Below are 22,073 nucleotides of genomic sequence, written 5' to 3'. Positions count from 1 at the left end.
ATCCAATTCATTAACTTAAGGAAAACTTGACGGTTAATTTAAGCGGACCTAATTAACCCGGGGCGTTGAGAATTCATGGTTTATTGAAATGTAATTAGAAATCTTTTTATTATGCAAGTGTAACATGTGTGGAGATGAACCCCTTAGCTAGCTTTCCCATCCATTCATTTCCGTCAATTTCGTATTTACAATTTGTTTTCTTTGCAATCTATCCACTTTAGTTTAATCTCGTCCAAACCTAAATTCCCCCCCCATATTTTGTTTAAGTTTTAGTCTTAATCTTTCTTACTTTTAGTTTTGCATTCTTCGAGTTTAGTATAGTGTTTTAAACTTGTTTTTACGTTTTTGAAGTCAAATCCAAGTGGTTAACAATCCCTCCTAATCCCCGGTCCAGAACGATCCCTACTTACGTACTTACTACAATTGATAAAAAGAGGGTTTAATTTGTGCGCGTATAATTCTCGCATCACCTCCTGAGCTTGAGGGAGGATGTTAACAATATACAATGAATGGTTAGATAGTGTGCCATGTGTCAATGGATTAGCAGGTTTGTTATAAGGAGGTTAAGACAGTTATAACAAACCTTAGTGAACAAGCTTGTACTGTTAGTATATAACAAATGTAGTGAATGTAATTGAAAGATATAGAAAAAACATTACAATAATACATTTCTCTTTCTCTCTCTATTTCTTCCTTCTTTCTCTAAAACCTTAGTAATCTTTCTGCATCAATACATCTCTGCAATATAGTATGTTGCGTTACAGCCTTTACATAGTCATCACGCGGCTTTCACATGGAGCTATTAAATCCAACAGTAAGTATCGGCCTAAGCGATTAAACAAAGATTGTTTGACCGTTTCATTTTTCTGTCTAACGAGAAATTTTATTAAATTAAATATTAGATTAATTATCAACGGAGCATGAATTCATATCGTCATACAAAAATTCAACATTTTTTTATCATTGTTGTAAAGGATTACTTGTAAAAATAAATTAATCATTAATGGTATTCAAACTCACGTCGTTGTGTAAAAATTCAACTCCTTTCTATCACCCAGATAAGTGGCCATTTGCTATGGCTTCGCTTTTATTTCTGGGACCACTACCAATTGTTTAGAATTCATGCCAGTAGGAATTCATGGCCATTTGAAACGATTTAAGGCCAATAGGAATTCATGCCTTGAATATACGCATCACGTGGCTTTCACATGGAGCTAAACAGCCAATCAACTAGCGTGAGTCAAAGTTAGCCAAGATCCAATCCGGATTTTTTTTGTGGGGATAATAGGAATCTGTAAATTCTGTCTGTTTATTGTATGTATACGATCAGATTTTGTCAAGTAATATTTATGTTTAATTTTAAATAAAAATTATTTAAAATAATTTATGATCACACGATATACGATAAACAAACATGATTTACAAATTCTAAATCCACACAAAAAAATCCAGTCCGAAGTCAAAGTTAGCGGCCTAAATAAGGGGTGTGATATCCACACCCCCTTTTAACTTCTCATAAACTCCTTATTAATTTCTGTTCTTAGATCTTTTTCAATTTATTCGTTCTAACAATCAAAAATAAAAAATATATGTGAAAAGTAAAAATGATTTGTGAATAGCACACCCTACTAAATAATCTTGGCTGCTTGCTGCCTTGAACAAGGCAATCACGTGGCTTTAACAGCCAACTAATGAGCTTGAGTCAAAACAAACGGCCCAATCGGAATGTGGCAGAGCCACTAAATTCAACAGTAAGCGTGAGGGTTAGCGTGATCAAACTTGAAAGTTAATTAAAAATAAGACTATCTGTTATCTTCTTCCCTTTAGCTTTTTCTCTTGAATGAATAGTAGAAAGTGGACGGTTCTTGCAGGGGAAACTTCCTTGTTGCTTCTTCCAGGGAGATTTATATTGCACAGCAATATTACCACCTCCAGTTCCTGTAGATGCACTCGGCTGTCCATCTCTCTTCAATTTGTTTCCTTTCCTACCTCTATCTCAATTTCCTCTCTTCCTACGACTTTGCTCTGGGAGTTTTCAGTGTCATTGTTCTGCTACTTTCATTGCCATTTGTCACTTCTCTCTGCCTGTGTAAGTCTCTGCTGATCATGTATTTTGTTTTTCTGATATTTTTTTCTGAGTCCTTCGTATCTTTTGCTTAATATACGTTTTCAATTACTGAAACAACTTTAAAGTTTCTATTTTCGTTTCACTGCTCGTTTTTGTTTTACTTGTTCATTGACTACTGTTTTTGTTTGCAGGATCCATTTTCCGGTAACTGAATATGATCAACTACTTAAACTGAGTTACCTGGACTGTAAGATCAAATCAAATTGTCAAATATGTGTTGACACGGTCAAATATCTGACTAGAGTGAGTCCCTGTAATTACGTATAAAAATTGCATCTCGTAAATTATCAAAAATACATTTGAAGTTTCAAATTTTGTTTTTTTGAATTTTAGAACATGGATCTTCTATTCTTTTTACTTGTTCATTCAGTTCCTGTTTCATATGTGCAGCACCCAATTTGCAGCAACTGTTTTTCCTATGGCATTGAGCACCCAAAGAGCCTCTGCATCTTTTCTTTTGAATGAATCAGCTTCTTTATGGAAGTATGATGTGTTTTTGAGTTTCAGGGGTGTAGACACCCGCAGGGGCTTTGTATCCCATTTACACCATGAATTGTCCAAGTGCCAAGGAATTACGACTTTCATGGACGATCGAGAGCTTGAAGGAGGAACAAGTATTCATCTTGAGCTCCCAAGTGCGATCAAAGAATCGCATATTGCAATTGTTGTTCTCTCACCGAACTATGCTTCTTCCAAATGGTGCTTGGACGAACTTACAGCCATTCTTCGATGCATGGAATCCAGGAACTCAGTTCTGCCGGTCTTTTATCAGACAGATCCATCTGACGTCGGAAATCAACGGGGATGTTTTGCCGAAGCCTTTACGAAGCATGAACAAAATTCGAGCAGTACCGAAGATAAAGAGAAGGTGGTCCAATGGAAAGCTGATCTAAAAAAAGTATCCAAAATTTGTGGTTGGCACTCGAAGGAATCTAAGTAAGTATGCATGAACAACTTTAATTTCCCATGTCTTAGTAGAGTCAAAATTGGATGCTTCATTTATGTTTTTTTTTATTGGTTATTTCATACCATGTAGGAGTGAAAGTGAGATTATACAACAACTCGTCAAAAGTGTGTGGAGGAAAGTACAAGCTACATTCCCATTGTTAGATTCCCCACAGGAGTTGGTTGGGGTTAATTTTGGGCTTGAGCAACTAAGTTCGTTGTTAGCTCATGATGTCAATGATGTTCGCTTTATAGGGATAACGGGGATGGGTGGCATTGGTAAGACAACCCTTGCTAAGCTTGTTTATGATAGAATCTTCCATCATTTTGAAGTTCACTGCTTTCTCGGCAACGTTAGAGAGGTTTCTAACGTTGATCTTCAAAAAAGACTTCTTTTCCCGGTGTTGAGGGAAAAGATCGAAGAAATTTGGGATGAAGAGCACGGAATCATTTTCATTAAGAAGTGCTTACACAACAAAAAGGTTCTTCTTGTACTTGATGATGTGGATCACATAAACGAACTACAAGTACTAGCTGGAAAGGAAGATTGGTTTGGCATGGGAAGCAGAATTATCATTACAACTAGAAATGAACGTCTGCTAGTCGAGCATGGCATAACATTATGTCATAATGTTGAGGTGTTAAATGATGATGAGGCTCTTGCACTGTTTAGCCTGCATGCCTTTAAGAAAAATATGCCCGAGGATGGGTTTTTGGAACTGTCTGAGTGTTTCATTAAATATGCTGGAGGCCTTCCATTAGCTCTTAAAACTTTTGGGTCGGCATTGTTTAAGAGAGGGCTAGATTTTTGGAATAGTACACGGGATAATCTATCAAAAATTCCTAATACAGAAATTATTCATAAACTTAAAATAAGTTATGATGAACTAGAAGAGATGGAGAAGAGCATTTTTCTTGAGGTTGCATGTCTCCACAAAGGGAAGTACAGAAAGAAAGTAATTGAAACACTAGATATTTCTTTTGGAATTTCTAGTAGTACTATGATAGATGTACTAATTGAGAGATCTCTCCTCTATCAAGATCGCAGCGAATGTATATGGATGCATGACTTGATACAAGATATGGCACGTGAAATTGTTCGTCGAGAGTCTAAAGAGCCTGGTCAGCGCACTAGGTTGTGGCTTTACGATGACATCGATCAGATATTTAGGAAGAATAAGGTAAGAAGTTAAATACCAAGTTTGGAAGAAGATATTGATTTCTTTTGAAATTATATTAGACTTGAATGTGAAATTAATTTGTCCTTTTTTTCTTAATTGTTAGGGAACGGCAGCAATTGAAGCCATATCCTTACGCTTGTCCAACATAGAAGAGGTGCCCCAGTGGAATTGTGAAGCCTTCTCTAAGATGGAGAGACTGAGGTTTTTGGAATTCAATAATTTGATCTTTTCTTCAGGCCCCAAATCTCTTCCATGTTCCTTGAGAATTATAAATTGGAGTTGGTATCCTTCTAATTTTCTTCCAACAAGCTTTCGCCCGCACTTGCTTGGTAAACTTGAGATGCGTAAGAGCAATCTTGTTCGTTTTTTGGGGGGAAAAGTGGTAAGAGTAGTTATGAACAAAAGATAATATTGGTTACTCACTAGTCAATACTCACATTTTGAGTTTGTCCAATGATATTTTAACACATTATTTTAAAAAATAATAGACATGTTATTTAATTTTTCTTGAGTTTTAAAAACAAGGAACCCTTGACATTTTTTTATTGTACAATCCCAAAGTTCCAAATTTATTCCATATTCATTGAGAATAAATGCTATTTAATTTACAAAATAATCATATATTTATTTATTTATTATTTTGAATAAACTTTAAGGTTGTGGAAGCTAAGTATATGATCTGAACCTTATCGGTGGTGTTGTACAGGACTTGCCCAACTTGAAACATATCGATCTTAGCAACTCCAATAAATTGAAGAGTACCCTAGATTTCAGTGGTCTTCCGAATCTTGAGGAGTTGTATCTTTCCGCTTGTAAGAATTTAGTTGAGATACATCCGTCTATTGCAGTCCTCAAAAGACTTAAAGTTTTGCAACTTGATGGCTGTAAAAGCATTAAGAGCCTCCCAAGTAAGGTTGAAATGGATTCTCTTGGAATTTTCGATCTTGATGGCTGCTCAAATGTGAAAACGATTCCAGAATTTGGGGAGCAGATGAAGAATTTATACTTCCTCAAGTTAAGCAAGACTGCGATCGAGAAAATACCTTCATCAATTGGACATGCGGTTGGCCTTAGGTATTTGCTTCTATGGAATTGCAAAAATCTCTTGTACCTTCCAAGGGCTATTTGTAATTTGAAGTCTCTTGCAGAGCTCGATGTGACTGGATGCTCCAAGATTGACAAACTCCCAGGAGACATGGATCACTTATGGCGGCTTAGAGTGGGACCCACTATGACAAAGCCGTTTGTGGGTATGAAAAAACTCACAGGTCTAACATTTACGAGAAATTATGACATGGTTTGGATGAATAATGTTAAAGCCACTTGTGGATCAGATGGTAAAGCAAGGGATGGGTGGGGCCTTCGCCGCTTATTTGGACTTGAAAAGAGTCGGCCTGATCCTCCTCCTTGTTGGCGTTTGGTGTTGTCTTCTCTAAATCGTTTATGCTCTTTGGAGTACTTAGATCTATACGATTGTAATCTCCAGGAGGGGGATATCCCTGATGATATTGGCTGCTTGTCCTTATTGATAACATTGTCTCTCAGCAGAAATAATTTCGTCAGTCTACCTGAAAGCATTAGACACCTTTCTAAGCTTAGGGATCTTCATCTGGAGGGGTGTAAAAGCCTTCAAAAATTGCCACCTCTTCCATCAAACAGAGGATTAAGGGTAGACCTGGACAATTGCACTTCCTTACGAAGTTTGTCAGGTGCATTCAATTTGTATGATGCTAGTGTCACTTGCCGGAATTGCATTGCATTGGTTGCAGATGAAGACTTGATTAATAGCTTTCTGAAATCTGTCATTCAGGTACTCTCTCTCTCTCTCTCTCTCTCTCTCTCTCTCTCTCTCTCTCTCTAAATAATTGATCTTTCTTCTGCTACAGGGATCGAAAATTGTAATCCCTGGAAGTGAAATTCCAAAGTGGTTCAATAATCAGAGTGTGGAACATTCAATAAATGTGGTGCTTCCTCCACCATCATGTACCAACTGGCTTGGGATTGCCTTGTGTGTTGTTTTTCAATACCCTTTACAAAATGTGGAGCTTCCTCATGGTCCTTTCAGATTTCACTGTTCAGTGAAACTTAGCCCTGAAATACTTGGCCCAGAATACCCTTTTGCTGCCTTATTATTACCGTCTACCTCATTATTACCGTCTCTTGTGTCAGAAAACCTTTGGTTATTTTATTTTCCTAGTCAATATTGTTTGCCTCGTGAAGATTGTCATCAAGTACAGGTTTTATTCAGAATTGTCTTTTTTGATGGTGGTTGGAGAGAACTAAAAGCAAACTTGAATATGGTGAAGAAGTGTGGGGCTTGTTTGGTGTACGAGCAAGATTTGAAAGAACTCAACCAAAAACTACTGAAACGAACATGCGAATATCGTGACGAGGCAGCTCTAAGTGGACCCGGAAGTGCTAGCTTCAACGACACAGAACAAATTTGCAAAAGGCGTTGTAACTAGTCACCATGTCACAAAAAATGCAAGTAAGTAACCATCGATTCATCACTTCAGCATGATTGTCATCAAAATTATTTTTTGTTTAGACATCTTAGTCAATGTAATCGATCTCTCGAGCTATATATTAAGATGGCTTTATTTACTGAAAGGGCAGAGTGGATAAGAATGTTGATGTATAAACACTTTTGCAGATTACTTGGGCATTAAGAAGATTGATTAACAATCTGATCATCTTGCCTAATGCAGCAAGTGAGTACCTTGGAAACTCGCAACGCCATGGGGGCCGCTCTGTCAGTCCAAATCTTAAGGTTCATTTTCTGAAGACGCCATTAGCATTAACATGTACACCAGGGATTGAATTCAAACTTCTTTACTCTGGCAGAAATTGATTTGTTTCTGTCTGATTTTGTAACCAATGCAAACTTGTAGTCCAGAAACAGAAACGTTGCTAAGGAAACAACACTTTTTGCTCAACAACTTTGCTTTGATTAAAACTTGGCTTTGGTGATGCAAAAACTAAGCATTGAGAGTATTTTTCCTGAAACTTAGAACGGTAGGTTTTCAGCTGAATTTGCGTACCCTTTCAAAACCCTATTTACACGGTAGTTTATGAAATTTAACTTCTGTTGAGATAAGGATGAATCACACAGATAACAAACCTGAGAGTATGACTGGAAACTAGAAGTCTGACTTGGTCTAACATCCCCCGGCAAGCTGACAGATAGTAGCTCACCTCTAATCACCTTCTCCCTGACATAATGATAATCAACTTCTAAGTGCTTGGTTCTTGAGTGGAAAACTGGATTGGATGCTAAGGCAATGGATTATCACACCAAATCTGTTATCTTAGGAGATTCTAATGTACGTCCCTAAACAACGAACATAACCAAGGCAACTCAGCGGCAGTGTATGCAAGCTGCCGATATTCAGCTTCAGTGCTAGACCTGGAAACTGTTTTCTGTTTCTTCGAACTCCACGAGATTAAGTTTTTACCCAAGCATATACAGAAGCCTCAGTTTATCATCCACATAGATTAGTAAGATGAGATAAAATAAGGGCGATGAGGGAAAACGTTCAACACAGGAAAAGACCAAAATCTAAGAATGAAGTAACCTAAAATTGCCATAAATTACAAAGAAAAGTAGGGTATAACACTAAAGAGCTACATTAGATATGTTATATAAATTTTGGATGGATCAGGCATTCTCTGTATCCTTAAATACTTTTATATTGCCATTCACAATATGCAAAAATTAAGGCAATGCAAACTATGGATTGACAATTCGTGGTTTTATATTGCCATTCACAATATGAACAGCTGGTACCATGCAAAGTTCCGTCCCCACCCCCCTAAGGTCCATTGGACCTATAGCTACACCAAGGGCGCAACCGTATCCCCATATACATGATAAACTTGGCTAAAGAATGTCGTTTTATATTTAAAGGTTGCACACACTCGCCCTAACTGATGCCTGACCTCGTTAGCAGTAGGCCATTTGTTATCACTAATCTCCAAAGTCAATTCAAAACAGCCACCATTTTTGTAGTTCCAATCTTGCATACCTCCATATACCAGAAAGCCCGATTCGTAATCCCTCCCTCAAATTCCTTGCGCAATGACATATTGTGGTGAGAGCGACTATATACACTTGGTAAGAACCGGAATGTCTCGTCGTCTGGACATGCAAATAATCTTTCCTGTAATTTAATTTCGATCAAAAGACAAGAGCATATGTGCAAAACAAAAATGAATAAGCGTTGGCATAAATTCTGGGATAATTGTTAGGCACCATCCGAAAATCCATAATCATATTAGAAGTAATTGGCAATGTTCATAACATTAGAGTAACACTTTAAGACCTACTATTGACATCACCATGCTTGTTAAACAACTTTTGTTTGGGCCTAAATAAGCCTACAAACCTAACCGGATGAACCGTTCGAACCGATACAACAATATTTTACATTATAGGGTTTGAATTAAATTGAGTAGAAATGTCACTAACTATATTAGTAGTGAAAAATTTGATTTTGGAAGTAGTTGTCTATTTCAGAGTGGATTTACCAGATGCCAAATGTAATTTATATAAATTTTCTCCTGTATTTACTAATCTGCAAGAAATTGAAAAAATAATTTTTCGTTTAAAATACCCAAAAATTAGGAAGCATATCAAGTAGGGGGCCATTTGATCTGGTTCTCTTTTCTTACTTTTCATATTTCTAAGTTATTTCATTCCTTGTCATTTGGTACTACGGTCTGGTGGTATTCCTCTTCACTTGGAAGTGAGAGATCTTAGGTTCGAATCTCGTGGATGGCGAATCGAATTCCATACCAAATTAGGTTACCCATTGTGTTTAGTTGAACTTCCCCTCTCCTTAGTGTAAAAATATATCGATGTCCTCAAAAAGTTATTTCATTCCTTTATTTTCTCATTTAAGATAAGTAAACATTGAATTAAGAGTTATATGGATCCAATATTGCAAATCATGTTTATGAACGAGTCTTGGTATGAGTCACAACTTAATCATGAGTGAAATCGTCACATGTGTAGTTCCAATGTTTTCATGCATAAGCTCACCGAAGGGTCTATTTCGTTTTCTCGGTTGGTCCAACTAGGTACGAAAGTACTCTGAAGGTAAAGTAAGGCTCAAGGAATACATCGTGTTGACAACATTATAACAATAATCAGGAAATACAATGGAGGTGTTTAGGTGAGAGCCTTGTGGCGCAGTGAACATCAATTTTGGTCTTGAGGACTAGAGGCAATGTTGACCAACTTCTTATGTCGAGTTTCAGGGGATAAAAATCAAGTTTGCAAGGGGCAAAATAGAGCAAACTATGAATCTAAGGGAGTGAGGTGGCGATTTTTGAGTTACAGGGAGTAAAATGAGATTAAAATCGAAGGTGTAGATAAAAATAAGCTCATTTGTTTACTTTCTTGGTTTAATCATGTAATTTAAAGATTATTTGGTTATTATCCAAATTTCCAAATAAATGTTGGAAGGCAAACAAACTAGTCGAGAGGTAATATTGCAGAAGTGCTGATTCACTTGGAAGAATGGAACAGGAACATATAGGATAAATAGACAGGAATGGCATGAATTAGATTTTTTGAGGAACATATCGAGAGAGAATTGGTTAAACAATGTGTGGTTGTTAAACAAGGATCATCATTATGCATTGTGTTTGTGAATTGTGCTGAGAACAAGTCAATCCTATCAAGTTTCTGTACACAGAAGGGTACATGAATCATGCTCTTGATGATTCAATATGTCATCAAATGGTTTGGATTACAATTGTTTATGAAGAAATTGGGATTTCACCATAAAATCAATTGGCTATATAGAGAGTAGCCTAACTACTTATTAGTTCATGCAAGGTTCTTCCTCCCATCAATATATGACTCATTCTCAACACGCCCCTTTACGTGTGACGAATTTTCAAATCTAACACGTGGATAACACAACGGGGTGACATTGAGCGCATGTGACTGTTTGACCGTTTGACTTCACACGTGGGACAACCTGCTCTAATACTATGAAGAAATTAAGGTTCCACCATAAAACCAATTGACAATATATGGAGTAGTTCAACTACTTACAGAACAATAATTAGACATATCCAATTTGCAAGTAGAATTAGAAGCTCAGAGCCTACAGGTTCATCTCCATGCACATTTCCAATGCACTGCTGCACCCAGCATATTTTTTTTAAAAATGTTCAAACTATCACTTGAAATTGCATAAATAAGTAACAATCGATTTACATTCAGGGGAATGGAAAAGAAACAAAAGAAAGCTTTCATGTAGCACACCGAATACTAAAATACTACACTGTCACCTATACAAACACTCAATAAACTGAAATCCGGGTAGTACGTAAAACTTTTTCCACAAAAAGTGAAATTCATGACTTCATTTTTCAACAGTAAACACGAAATACTACACTTCGATCTTTTGGCATGTACTAATAAGTTATAATCTTTTTCATACTACAGCTTCTCAGTTTCATTATAAGTTTCTTGTGGTCATAAGTGGCTCATAGTAGTTTCCTTCATTTGTTTCCATACAAGATCAGAGAAAAAGTAACAAAAAATTGTGACTAAAACTGCCATCAAAACACATACAATTGATAGAGTCTGTCCTTTCTCAAGGACAAGTAACATAATTGAACTAGCGGAATGAATAAAACTTTTATAAAGACTGCAGATGGAATATCTCCAATACCAGAATCAACTCAAATTGGTGGTAAATAGGTACTGCACCCTTCTGGATTCAAAGGTGTCGCACTTTTTTAACTTCCACTGATGGGCAATCAATGTAAACTTCCTATATTTAAGTTTCTGACCCTTATTCAGCGTTATTGTTGCAAAAAGATTTCAGATACTGGTGTCTGCATCCTTATTACACAGCTCTATGGTTAAATTCAGTTTCAACCAGCTGCAAGGACTAATTTGTGCTAATCTCGACAGAGTCAAAGCAGATTCCTGTTCTTTTGAATAATAACTTTTTCGGGGTTATGGAACAAATATAATTTCTACGTTATTATATACAGAGAGGAAGGGGGGACACTACTGCGTTTTCCTTCAAAAATCCTGCCATGTTCCAAAAAATTGATTGTATATAGGACGGATTAAAATTTCAGGATTCAAAAGTTTTTACCAAATAGCAGCTTGGATACAATTTGGATAAATTAATATTCATGAGATTAAATCAGCATAATCATCATGAGATGCACAAACAAAAATTCTACAGTAAAAATCCTGCACTTATCCAGCTCAAACTATCAAACTACTACTAACAAATACCATTGTTTTATTTCATATACTAACGAGTGGTAAACTTATAATCTGGTAAATGTTAAAAATGCACAAGCCCACGTAATCACCTGTAAACCCTAGAAATGTTACTGCATCTTTGGCTGAACGCCTTAATAGCCCGTTCCAGGTCAAATTCTTGATGCTTAAAGATTTAGTTTCCCTTTCTAGTAGCGCTAACCCACCTTAACTGTAAAGATTTTAAGAAAGCAACAGGCGTGATAATCTATCTGATCACAATTAACTACCGTTTGGCACCTGAGAAATCAAAGGAAAATTTTTCAAATTACTACTTGTTCTTGTAATCTCAGTTTTCCAATTCCCAAAGAACTAAATTCACACACATACATATAAAATGCATACAAATATGTATATCTATATATATATGACAGATAAGGAGATGGGGACCTGGAGGGTAGGAACTGTGAAGGCCGCCTCTAGCAGTGGCAGGACTAAGAAAAGAGGAGAAGCTGAGAGAAAGGAAGAGGATGGAAGGAGCAAGCTTCATGATGTGATCTTTGGGGTTGACGGTTGTGGCGATGGAGCTCCAGCATCGGATTCAGGAAGCCATTGTTAGAACTTGGAAGGTGATAAAAGAAGATGAAAACGTAACGACGAAGATCGGAGATGCCGGATCGCGGGAAAATGGGCTGCAAATTCCAATGGAAGAAAGGTAACGGGGACTTGGAGATATGGGTTGCAAATGGATCTCGGCCCATTTACAACAATGTTTTACATTAAAGGATTTGAATTAAATTGAAGAGAATTGTCACTAAACTATATTAGTAGTGACAAAAATGATTTTGGAAGTGGTTGTCTATTTCTGAGGTAATTTAGCAGCTGCCGAATGTAATTATCTAAATCTTCTCTCGTATTTACTAACTCGTAAGAAATGGGAAGAATGGTAGTTTTCTTTTAAATTCGTTATCAAAGACCTGAAGGTAAGGAAGCATCAACTAGGGGGGGCTAGTTGATCCGATTCTTTTTCCTCACTTTTTTATATTTTTAAGTTCTTTTATTCCTTCATTTTCTCATTTCTGATAAGTAAATATTGAATTGAGAGTTATATAGATCCAATGTTGCATATCGTGTTTATGAACGAACCTTGATAAGAGTCGCAGCCTAACTCTAAGTGAAATTATCACGTAAGTAGGGCCAATGTTTTAATGTTTAGGCTCAAAGGGTCGATTCCGTTTTCCTAGCTCTAAGTTGGTCAAATTAGGTCCGAAAGTACTCTAAAGGTAGAGTAAGGCTCAAGGAATACTGCATTTGCACTACATCATAACAATAATAAGGAAATACAATGGAGGGGTTTAGTAGAGAGCAGTAAACATCAATTTAGATCTTTGAGGACTAGAGGCAATGTAGGCCAACAATGTCTTATGACAACTGTTGAATTGAATATAGAAAGTCAGAAGTGACAAAATATTTCCTTATGTCGCTACTAGCTACGAATCAGATATGACCAATTGAAGAAAGAAAATAAAGTTGATTTACTTTCTTGGTTTGATCATCTAATTTAAATATTATTCGATTATTTTTCCAAATTTCTCAATAAATGTTGAAAGGCAAACAAACTCGGATTTAAGTTCTGTATAAGGAAGGGTACATGAATCCTGCTCTTGATGATTCAATATGTCATAAAATAGTTTGGATTAAATTTGTTTCAAATACTACTTGGGCTTCAGATTTCATACCACAATCGAAAACACTTATCAATTGCAGCTGACTGGGAATAAATTTGGTGAGCCCTTGAGTCAGGGCTATACTGGATCAAAGAGTTCTTCGACCTGCTCGCTCAGGCACTGCAGAACGATCCCAAAAAGGATGAGAAAAGTTTCATAGTGGATGAAATATTGCACCCAATGAGAAAAGTTACAAAGAGACATGAAATCTTTTCTTAGAAGAAAGTTGGGAACTTACTCAGAAATACTGCACCCAATGACTTTGGTGAGGAGAGAAAAGGTAAAGAAATATAACACGTACCTACATGGAATCTTCCTGGAAATTTTCCCATAGGCGGTCCCCCACCTTTTTTTTGTGGAAAACAATTTGTCCTTGCGACATTAGCATTACGATATTATAGTATTCATCTTCATTTGTCAGTGAGAATTCTTCGATTTTCGTCAAAAACGAATTTGAACCATATTATTGCTAGCCTATTGTAAGTTTAATCACATTTTCTAATTTTTAGTGTAGATAATATCGTTTATTAAAAATAAAAATAAAAATTCTCCTTTCAGTTTGGTAGTAGATGTGATTAATGGCTTGCTAATAAATTAAGGTTTCATAATATGTTTCCCTTCAGCTTTTTTTCTTTAACAAATATTGGAAAGTGTACAACTCTTGCATGGGAATTTCCTTGCTATTTCTAAGAAATATTTTCTTAGAAGAAAGTTGGGAACTTGCTTAGAAATATTGCACCCAATCCCTTTGGTGAGGAGAGAAAAGGTTAAGAAAGATAACATGTCCCAACATGGAATCTTCCCGGAAATTTTCTCATAGTCGGTCTCCCACCCTTTTTTCGTGGAAAACAATTTTTCCTTGCAACATTAGTACTACAATCTAATGATATTCATTTTTATTTGTAAGTGAGAATTATTAAGTTCAATTCTAATCAAAGACGAATTTAAACAATATTATTACTAACATATTGTAAGACTAAGCTCATCATTTTTATCCTTTAGTGTATATAATATCCTTTATTAAAAATAAAAAATAAAAACAATTTGTCCTTTCACTTTGGTAGTACGTGTGATTAATGACTTGCTAAAAATTAAGGTTTCATAGTATGTTCCCTTCAGCTTTTTCTCTTGAACAAGTATTGCGAAGTGTACAGTTTTTGCATGGGAATTTCTTTGTAGCTTCTTTTAGGGAAGTTTACGTTGCACCGAAGAGGTAGAGCGGTGTGATTTAAATTTATCCTTATTTTGCATCGTATTTTAATTTTATGATATGATAACACGTAAGAGATTAATTACACCATTATTTTAATATTCCTGTTACATAAAAAAGAATAATTCACCATCTGACATTATAAACCACTCTAAAGCTTGAGGACACCACCGCCACTACAACCAAAAGAAAAGCATCCAATGTCTTAAAATATTGCTGCTTGCGGCCTTTACATGGTCATCACGCGGTTTTCACATGGAGTTATTAAATCCAACAGTAAGCATTGGCCTAAGAGATTAAACAAAGATCGTTTGACCGTTTCATTTTTCTGTCTAACGAGAAATTTTATTAAATTAACTATCGACGGAGTATAAACTCATACCGTTATACAAATATTCAATATTTTTTTTATTATTGTTGTAAACGGTCATTTGCAAAAATGAATTAATCGTTGATGGTATTCAAACTCACGCTGTCGTGTAAAAATTCAACTCCTTTCTATCACTATAGTAAGTGGCCATTCGTTATAGCTTCGCTTTTTCTTTTTTCTTTTTTTTTTCTGGGACCACTACCAATTGTTTAGAATTTTAACCATTAAATGATTCATCATGGATCACCCAAGAATAAAAAATTTGAAACGATTTAAGGCCAATAGGAATTCATGCCTTGAAGATAGAAATGGCCATTAAATATTACTCCTGAACAACTAGTTTGCATTTTAGCATGTCATGAAGACATAATTTCATACGAGCTCTATAAATGAGAAACATGTTGATGTTTTGTACCATAAATGGAGTTGTAGATACATACGTGTTAAATAAAAGTAAAAAACATTAAGTGTTTGTACTAAAGAAAAGTAAAAAACTTGTGAAAATGTGTTAAAATGACTTAAATAACACTGAACACAAGTCATGTGCTAGGCACATGACATATATTGGATGGAAAACTTAACGGAGTTAAGGTGAGATGACAAATTAATGATTTTGTAAAGTTGGTACGAGAAATTGCTTAAAATTTTAGTTTATATGACAAATTGAAAAATATGAACAAGTTCATATGACATTTCAAAAATTAACTAGTTGTTCAAGGCATGCATTTTTCTTTGAATTCATGCCTTGAACCAGGAGTAATATTTCGCATGGAGCTAAACAGCCAATCAACTAGCTTGAGTCAAAGTTAGCCCAAGATCCTGTCCGGATTTTTTGGTGAGGATTATAGGAATCAGTAAATTATGTTTGTTTATTGTAAGTATGCGGTCAGATTTTGTTAGGTAATATTTATGTTTAATTTTAAATAAAAATTATTTAAAATAATTTCTGACCACATGATATACGATAAATAAATACGATTTACGAATCCTAAATCCTTACAAAAAGGATCCGGTGAGGATCCGGATTCAAAGTTAGCGGCCTAAATAAGATGAGGATCCGGAATGTGGCAGAGCCACTAAATTCAACAGTAAGCGTCGGCCTAAGTGATCAAACAAAGATCGTTTGACCGTGGGTTAGTGGTATCTTGTTCCCTTTAGCTTTTTTTCTTGAACGAATATTAGAAAGTGGACAGTTCTTGCAGGGGAAATTTCCTTGTTGCTTCTTCCAGGGAGATTTATATTGCACAGCAATATTACCACCACCACCACCACTTCCTGTAGATGCACTCGGCTGTCCATCTCTCTTCAATTTATTTCCTTTCCTACCTCCATCTCAATTTCCTCTCTTCCTACGACTTTGTTGTGGGAATTTTCAGTGTCATTGTTCTGCTACTTTCATTGCCATTTGTCACTTCTCTCTGCCTGTGTAAGTCTCTGCTGATCATGTATTTTGTTTTTCTGATATTTTTTCTGATCTTTTGTTTAATATACATTTTCAATTACTGAAACAACTTTAAAGTTTCTATTTTCGTTTCACTGCTCGTTTTTGTTTTACTTGTTCATTGACTACTGTTTTTGTTTGCAGGATCCATTTTCCGGTAACTGAATATGATCAACTACTTAAACTGAGTTACCTGGACTGTAAGATCAAATCAAATTGTCAAATATGTGTTGACACGGTCAAATATCTGACCGGAGTGAGTCCCTGTAATTGCGTATAAAAATTGCATCTTGTAAATTATCAAAAATAGATTTAAAGTTTCAAATTTTGTTGTTTTTGAATTTTAGAACATGGATCTTCTATTGTTTTTACTTGTTCATTCAGTTCCTGTTTCATATGTGCAGCACCCAATTTGCAGCAACTGTTCTTCCTATGGCATTGAGCACCCAAAGAGCCTCTGCATCTTTTCTTTCGAATGAATCAGCTTCTTTATGGAAGTATGATGTGTTTTTGAGTTTCAGGGGTGTAGACACCCGCAGGGGCTTTGTATCCCATTTACACCATGAATTGTCCAAGTGCCAAGGAATTACGACTTTCATGGACGATCGAGAGCTTAAAGGAGGAACAAGTATTCATCTTGAGCTCCCAAGTGCGATCAAAGAATCGCATATTGCAATTGTTGTTCTCTCACCGAACTATGCTTCTTCCAAATGGTGCTTGGACGAACTTACAACCATTCTTCGATGCATGGAATCCAGGAACTCAGTTCTGCCGGTCTTTTATCAGACAGATCCATCTGACGTCGGAAATCAACGGGGATGTTTTGCCGAAGCCTTTACGAAGCATGAACAAAATTCGAGCAGTACCGAAGATAAAGAGAGGGTGGTCCAATGGAAAGCTGATCTAAAAAAAGTGTCCAAAATTTGTGGTTGGCACTCGAAGGAATCTAAGTAAGCATGCATGAACTTTAATTTCCTATGTCTTAGCAGAGTCAAAATTGGATGCTTCATTTATGTTTTTTTGATTGGTTATTTCATACCATGTAGGAGTGAAAGTGAGATTATACAACAACTCGTCAAAAGTGTGTGGAGGAAAGTGCAAGCTACATTCCCGTTGTTAGATTCCTCACAGGAATTAGTTGGGGTTAATTTTGGTCTTGGGCAAATAAGTTCGTTGTTAGCTCATGATGTCAATGATGTTCGCTTTATAGGGATAACGGGGATGGGTGGCATTGGTAAGACAACCCTTGCTAAGCTTGTTTATGATAGAATCTTCCATCATTTTGAAGTTCACTGCTTTCTTGAAAACGTTAGAGAGGCTTCTACAGCAGACCCTACTCTAATTCGTCTTCAAGAAACACTTCTTTCACCGATGTTGAAAGAAAAGATTCTTACGCAACAATGGGGAATCAATTACACCAAGAGATGCTTACGGAACAAAAAGGTTCTTCTTGTACTTGATGATGTGGATCACATAAACCAACTAAAAGTACTAGCTGGAAAGGACGAGTGGTTTGGCATGGGAAGCAGAATTATCATTACAACTAGAAATGAACGTCTGCTAGTCGAGCATGGCATAATATTATGTCATAATGTTGAGGTGTTAAATGATGATGAAGCTCTTGCACTGTTTAGCCTGCATGCCTTTAAGAAAAATATGCCCGAGGATGGGTTTTTGGAACTGTCCGAGTGTTTCGTTAAATATGCTGGAGGCCTTCCATTAGCTCTTAAAACTTTTGGGTCGGCATTGTTTAAGAGAGGGCTAGATTTTTGGAATAGTAAACGGGATAATCTGTCAAAAATTCCTAATACAGAAATTATTCATAAACTTAAAATAAGTTATGATGAACTAGAAGAGATGGAGAAGAGCATTTTTCTTGACGTTGCATGTCTCCACAAAGGGAAGTACAGAATGGAAGTAATTGAAATACTAGATATTTCTTTTGGAATTTCTAGTAGTACTATGATAGATGTACTAATTGAGAGATCTCTCCTCTATCAAGATCACAACAAATATATATGGATGCATGACTTGATACAAGATATGGCACGTGAAATTGTTCGTCAAGAGTCTAAAGAGCCTGGTCAGCGCAGTAGGTTGTGGCTTTACGATGACATCGATCAGATATTTAGGAAGAATAAGGTAAGAAGTTAAATACCAAGTTTGGAAGAAGATATTGATTTCTTTTGACATTATATTAGACTTGAATGTGAAATTAATTTGTCCTTTTTTTCTTAATTGTTAGGGAACAACATCAATTGAAGCCATATCCTTACGCTTGTCCAACGTAGAAGAGGTGCCCCAGTGGAATTGCGAAGCCTTCTCTAAGATGGAGAGATTGAGGTTTTTGGAATTCGATAATTTGATCTTTTCTTCAGGCCCCAAATATCTTCCATGTTCCTTGAGAATTATAAATTGGAGTTGTTATCCTTCTAATTTCCTTCCAATAAGCTTTCGCCCGCACTTGCTTGGTAAACTTGAGATGCGTAATAGCAATCTTGTTCGTTTTTTGGGGGGAAAAGTGGTAAGAGTAGTTATGAACAAAAGATAATATTGGTTACTCACTAGTCAATACTCACATTTTGAGTTTGTCCAATGATATTTTAACACATTATTTTAAAAAATAATAGACATGTTATTTAATTTCTCTTGAGTTTTAAAAACAAGGAACCCGTGACATTTTTTTATTGTACAATCTCAAAGGTTCCAAATTTCTTCCATATTCATTGAGAATAAATGCTATTTAATTTACAAAATAATCATATATTTATTTATTTATTATTTTGAATAAACTTTAAGGTTGTGGAAGCTAAGTATATGATCTGAACCTTATCGGTGGTGTTGTACAGGACTTGCCCAACTTGAAACATATTGATCTTAGATGCTCCAATAAATTGAAGAATACCCCAGATTTCAATGGTCTTCCAAATCTTGAGAACTTGAAGCTTTCCGCTTGTAAGAATTTAGTTGAGATACATCCGTCTATTGCAGTCCTCAAAAGACTTAAAGTTTTGCATCTTGATGGCTGTGAAAGCATTAAAAGCCTCCCAAGTAAGGTTGAAATGGATTCTCTTGTAGAATTCAATCTTGGTGGCTGCTCAAATGTGAAAACGATTCCAGAATTTGGGGAGCAGATGAAGAATTTATTCGCGCTCACATTAGACTACACTGCGATCGAGAAAATACCTTCATCAATTGGACATGCGGTTGGCCTTAGGTATTTTAGTCTACGGAAATGCAAAAATCTCTTGTACCTTCCAAGGGCTATTTGTAATTTGAAGTCTCTTTACCATCTCGATGTGATTGGATGCTCAAAGATTGACAAACTCCCAGAAGACATGGATCACTTATCGTGGCTTAAAGTGGGACCCACTATGACAAAGCCGTTTGTGGGTATGAAAAATCTCGAAGCTCTAATATGTACGAGAAATTATGACATGGTTTCGATGAGTAATGTTAAAGCCACTTGTGGATCAGATGGTACAGCAAGGGATGGGTGGGGCCTTCGCCACTTATTTGGACTTGAAAAAAGTCCCCCTGATCCTCCTCTTTGTTGGCATTTGGTGTTGTCTTCTCTAAATCGTTTATGCTCCTTGACATTCTTAGATCTATGTGATTGTAATCTCCAGGATGGGGATCTCCCTGATGATATTGGCTGCTTGTCCTTATTGACAACATTGTATCTCAGCAGAAATAATTTCGTCAGTCTACCTGAAAGCATTAGACACCTTTCTAAGCTTGGGGGTCTTCATCTGGAGGGGTGTAAAAGCCTTCAAAAATTGCCACCTCTTCCATCAAACAGAGGATTAACGGTAAATCTGGACAATTGCACTTCCTTACGAAGTTTGTCAGGTACATTCAATTTGTATTTTGCTAGTGTCACTTGCTGGAATTGCATTGCATTGGTTCTAGATGAAGACTTGATTAATAGGTTTCTGAAATCTGTCATTCAGGTACTCTCTCTCTCTCTCTCTCTCTTTCTCTCTCTCTCTCTCTCTCTTCTCTCTCTCTCTCTCTCTCTAAATACTTGATCTTTCTTCTGCTACAGGGATCGAAAATTGTAATCCCTGGAAGTGAAATTCCAAAGTGGTTCAATAATCAGAGTGTGGGACATTCAATAAATGTGGAGCTTCCTCCACCATCATGTACCAACTGGCTTGGGATTGCCTTCTGTGTTGTTTTTCAATACCAAGACCCCTTACAAAATGTGGAGCTTCCTCATTATTGTCGTTTCAGAATTCACTGTTCTGTGGAACTTGTTAGCCCTGAAATATTTGACCCAGAATACCCTTGGACTACCTTATTATTACCGTCTCTTGTGTCAAAAAACCTTTGGTTATTTTATTTTCCTCGTCAATATTGTTTGCCTCGTGAAGATTGTCATCAGGTACAGTTTTTATTCGGAATTGACCTTTTTGATATTGATGGGAGAGAACTAAAAGCAAACTTGAATATGGTGAAGAAGTGTGGGGCTCGTTTGGTGTACGAGCAAGATTTGAAAGAACCCAACCAAAAACTACTGAAACGAACATGCGAATATCATGACGAGGCAGCTCCAAGTGGACTCGGAAGTGCTAGCTTCAACGACACAAAACAAATTTGCAAAAGGCGTTGTAACTAGTCACCATGTCACAAAAAATGCAAGTAAGTAACCATCGATTCATCACATCAGCATAATTGTCATCAAGATTATTTTTTGTTTCGACATCTTAGTCAATGTAATCGATATCTCGGGCTATATATTAAGATGGTTTTATTTACTGAAAGGGCAGAGTGGATAAGAATGTTGATTTATAAACACTTTTGCAGATTACTTGGGCATTAAGAAGATTGATTAACAATCTGATCATCTTGCCTAATGCAGCAAGTGGGTACCTTGGAAACTCGCAACGCCATGGGGGCTGCTCTGTCAGTCCAGTTCTTAAGGTTCATTTTCTGAAGACGCCATTAGCGTTAACATGTAAACCAGGAGTTGATTTGTTTGTGTCTGATTTTGTAACTAATGCAAACTTGTAGTCCAGAAACAGAAACGTTGCTAAGGAAACAACACTTTTTGCTCAACAACTTTGGTTTGATTAAAACTTGGCTTTGGTGATGCAAAAACTAAGCATTGAAAGTATTGTGCCTGACATCATTGGTAGGTTTTCAGCTGAACTTGCATACCCTTTCAAAACCCTATTTACTAGGTAGTTTTGAAGTTTAAACTTCATACTAATTTTTATTTTTTATTTTTGTCAAAAGCAAATCATACTAATTAACTCAGCTAAGAAATATTCAAATAATCCCAGACCTAACAGACTTGTGTTGAGATAAGGATGAATCACACAGATAACAAACCTGAGAGTATGATTGGAAACTAGAAGTCTGCTTTGGTCTAACATCCCCCGGCAAGCTGACAGATCGTAGCACAACTGGAAGCTTGGACACCAGCAGTTTAAATCGAAATGAAGATAACCCTTCGTGAACAAATCAGCAATTTGATCTTGTGAACAAATAAAATTCACTAGTAGCTCACCTCTAATCACCTTCTCCCTGAAATAATGATAATCAACTTCTAAGTGCTTGGTTCTCGAGTGGAAAACTGGATTGGATGCTAAGGCAATGGAAGACAAATTATCATACCAAATCTGTTATCTTAGAAGATTCTAATGTATGTCCCTAAACGACGAACATAACCAAGGCAACTCAGCGGCAGTGTATGCAAGCTGCCTATATTCAGCTTCAGTGCTAGACCTGGAAACTGTTTTCTGTTTCTTCGAACTCCATGATATTAAGTTTTTACCCAAGTATACACAGAAGCCTCCAGTTGAATGGCGTGTGTCTAGGTTCTCTAC

The 22,073-nt window shown here is 36.4% G+C and overlaps 3 protein-coding genes and 1 long non-coding RNA gene across 8 annotated transcripts; 3 read left to right on the top strand and 1 right to left on the bottom strand.

Moving 5' to 3' along the window:
- The first annotated feature begins 1,918 nt into the window (after window positions 1-1,918).
- Window positions 1,919-21,300, top strand: LOC125475727 (disease resistance protein Roq1-like). Of its 5 annotated transcripts, none has more exons than XM_048580939.1 (8): window positions 1,919-2,089; window positions 2,260-2,371; window positions 2,519-3,064; window positions 3,165-4,254; window positions 4,358-4,636; window positions 4,961-6,064; window positions 6,141-6,742; window positions 21,104-21,300. In XM_048580939.1, the coding sequence occupies exons 3-7, from the start codon at window positions 2,547-2,549 to the stop codon at window positions 6,717-6,719; spliced, it is 3,570 nt and encodes a 1,189-aa protein (XP_048436896.1). In that variant the 5' UTR covers window positions 1,919-2,089; window positions 2,260-2,371; window positions 2,519-2,546; the 3' UTR covers window positions 6,720-6,742; window positions 21,104-21,300. The 5 variants fall into 5 exon arrangements, with proteins under 5 accessions (XP_048436896.1, XP_048436895.1, XP_048436894.1 ...); XM_048580938.1 differs by lacking the exon at window positions 21,104-21,300 and adding an exon at window positions 6,963-7,190; XM_048580937.1 differs by lacking the exon at window positions 21,104-21,300 and adding an exon at window positions 6,908-7,190 and having other exon boundaries at window positions 1,921-2,089.
- On the bottom strand, window positions 7,818-12,396 carry LOC125475734. The gene is made up of 3 exons (XR_007257146.1): window positions 11,942-12,396; window positions 10,315-11,791; window positions 7,818-7,878 (listed from the first exon to the last, which is right to left on the bottom strand). It is a non-coding gene; the product is annotated as an uncharacterized LOC125475734 (long non-coding RNA).
- Window positions 15,966-20,405, top strand: LOC125475731 (disease resistance protein Roq1-like). The gene is made up of 7 exons (XM_048580953.1): window positions 15,966-16,224; window positions 16,384-16,495; window positions 16,644-17,189; window positions 17,286-18,381; window positions 18,485-18,582; window positions 19,089-20,192; window positions 20,288-20,405. Exons 3-6 carry the CDS (start codon window positions 16,672-16,674, stop codon window positions 19,102-19,104), a joined length of 1,728 nt encoding a protein of 575 aa, XP_048436910.1. The 5' UTR covers window positions 15,966-16,224; window positions 16,384-16,495; window positions 16,644-16,671; the 3' UTR covers window positions 19,105-20,192; window positions 20,288-20,405.
- On the top strand, window positions 19,302-20,860 carry LOC125475833 (disease resistance-like protein DSC1). Its single transcript, XM_048581203.1, has 2 exons — window positions 19,302-20,192; window positions 20,288-20,860. Exons 1-2 carry the CDS (start codon window positions 19,302-19,304, stop codon window positions 20,858-20,860), a joined length of 1,464 nt encoding a protein of 487 aa, XP_048437160.1.
- Window positions 21,301-22,073: the final 773 nt, after the last annotated feature.

This window comes from the organism of the source record quoted next, unplaced genomic scaffold (assembly GCF_019419815.1).
Source record: "Pyrus x bretschneideri cultivar Hongxiangsu unplaced genomic scaffold, Pyrus_bretschneideri_v1 Contig16, whole genome shotgun sequence".
Classification (NCBI taxonomy): domain Eukaryota; kingdom Viridiplantae; phylum Streptophyta; class Magnoliopsida; order Rosales; family Rosaceae; genus Pyrus; species Pyrus x bretschneideri.
This window is presented reverse-complemented; position numbering and strand designations above follow the sequence as displayed.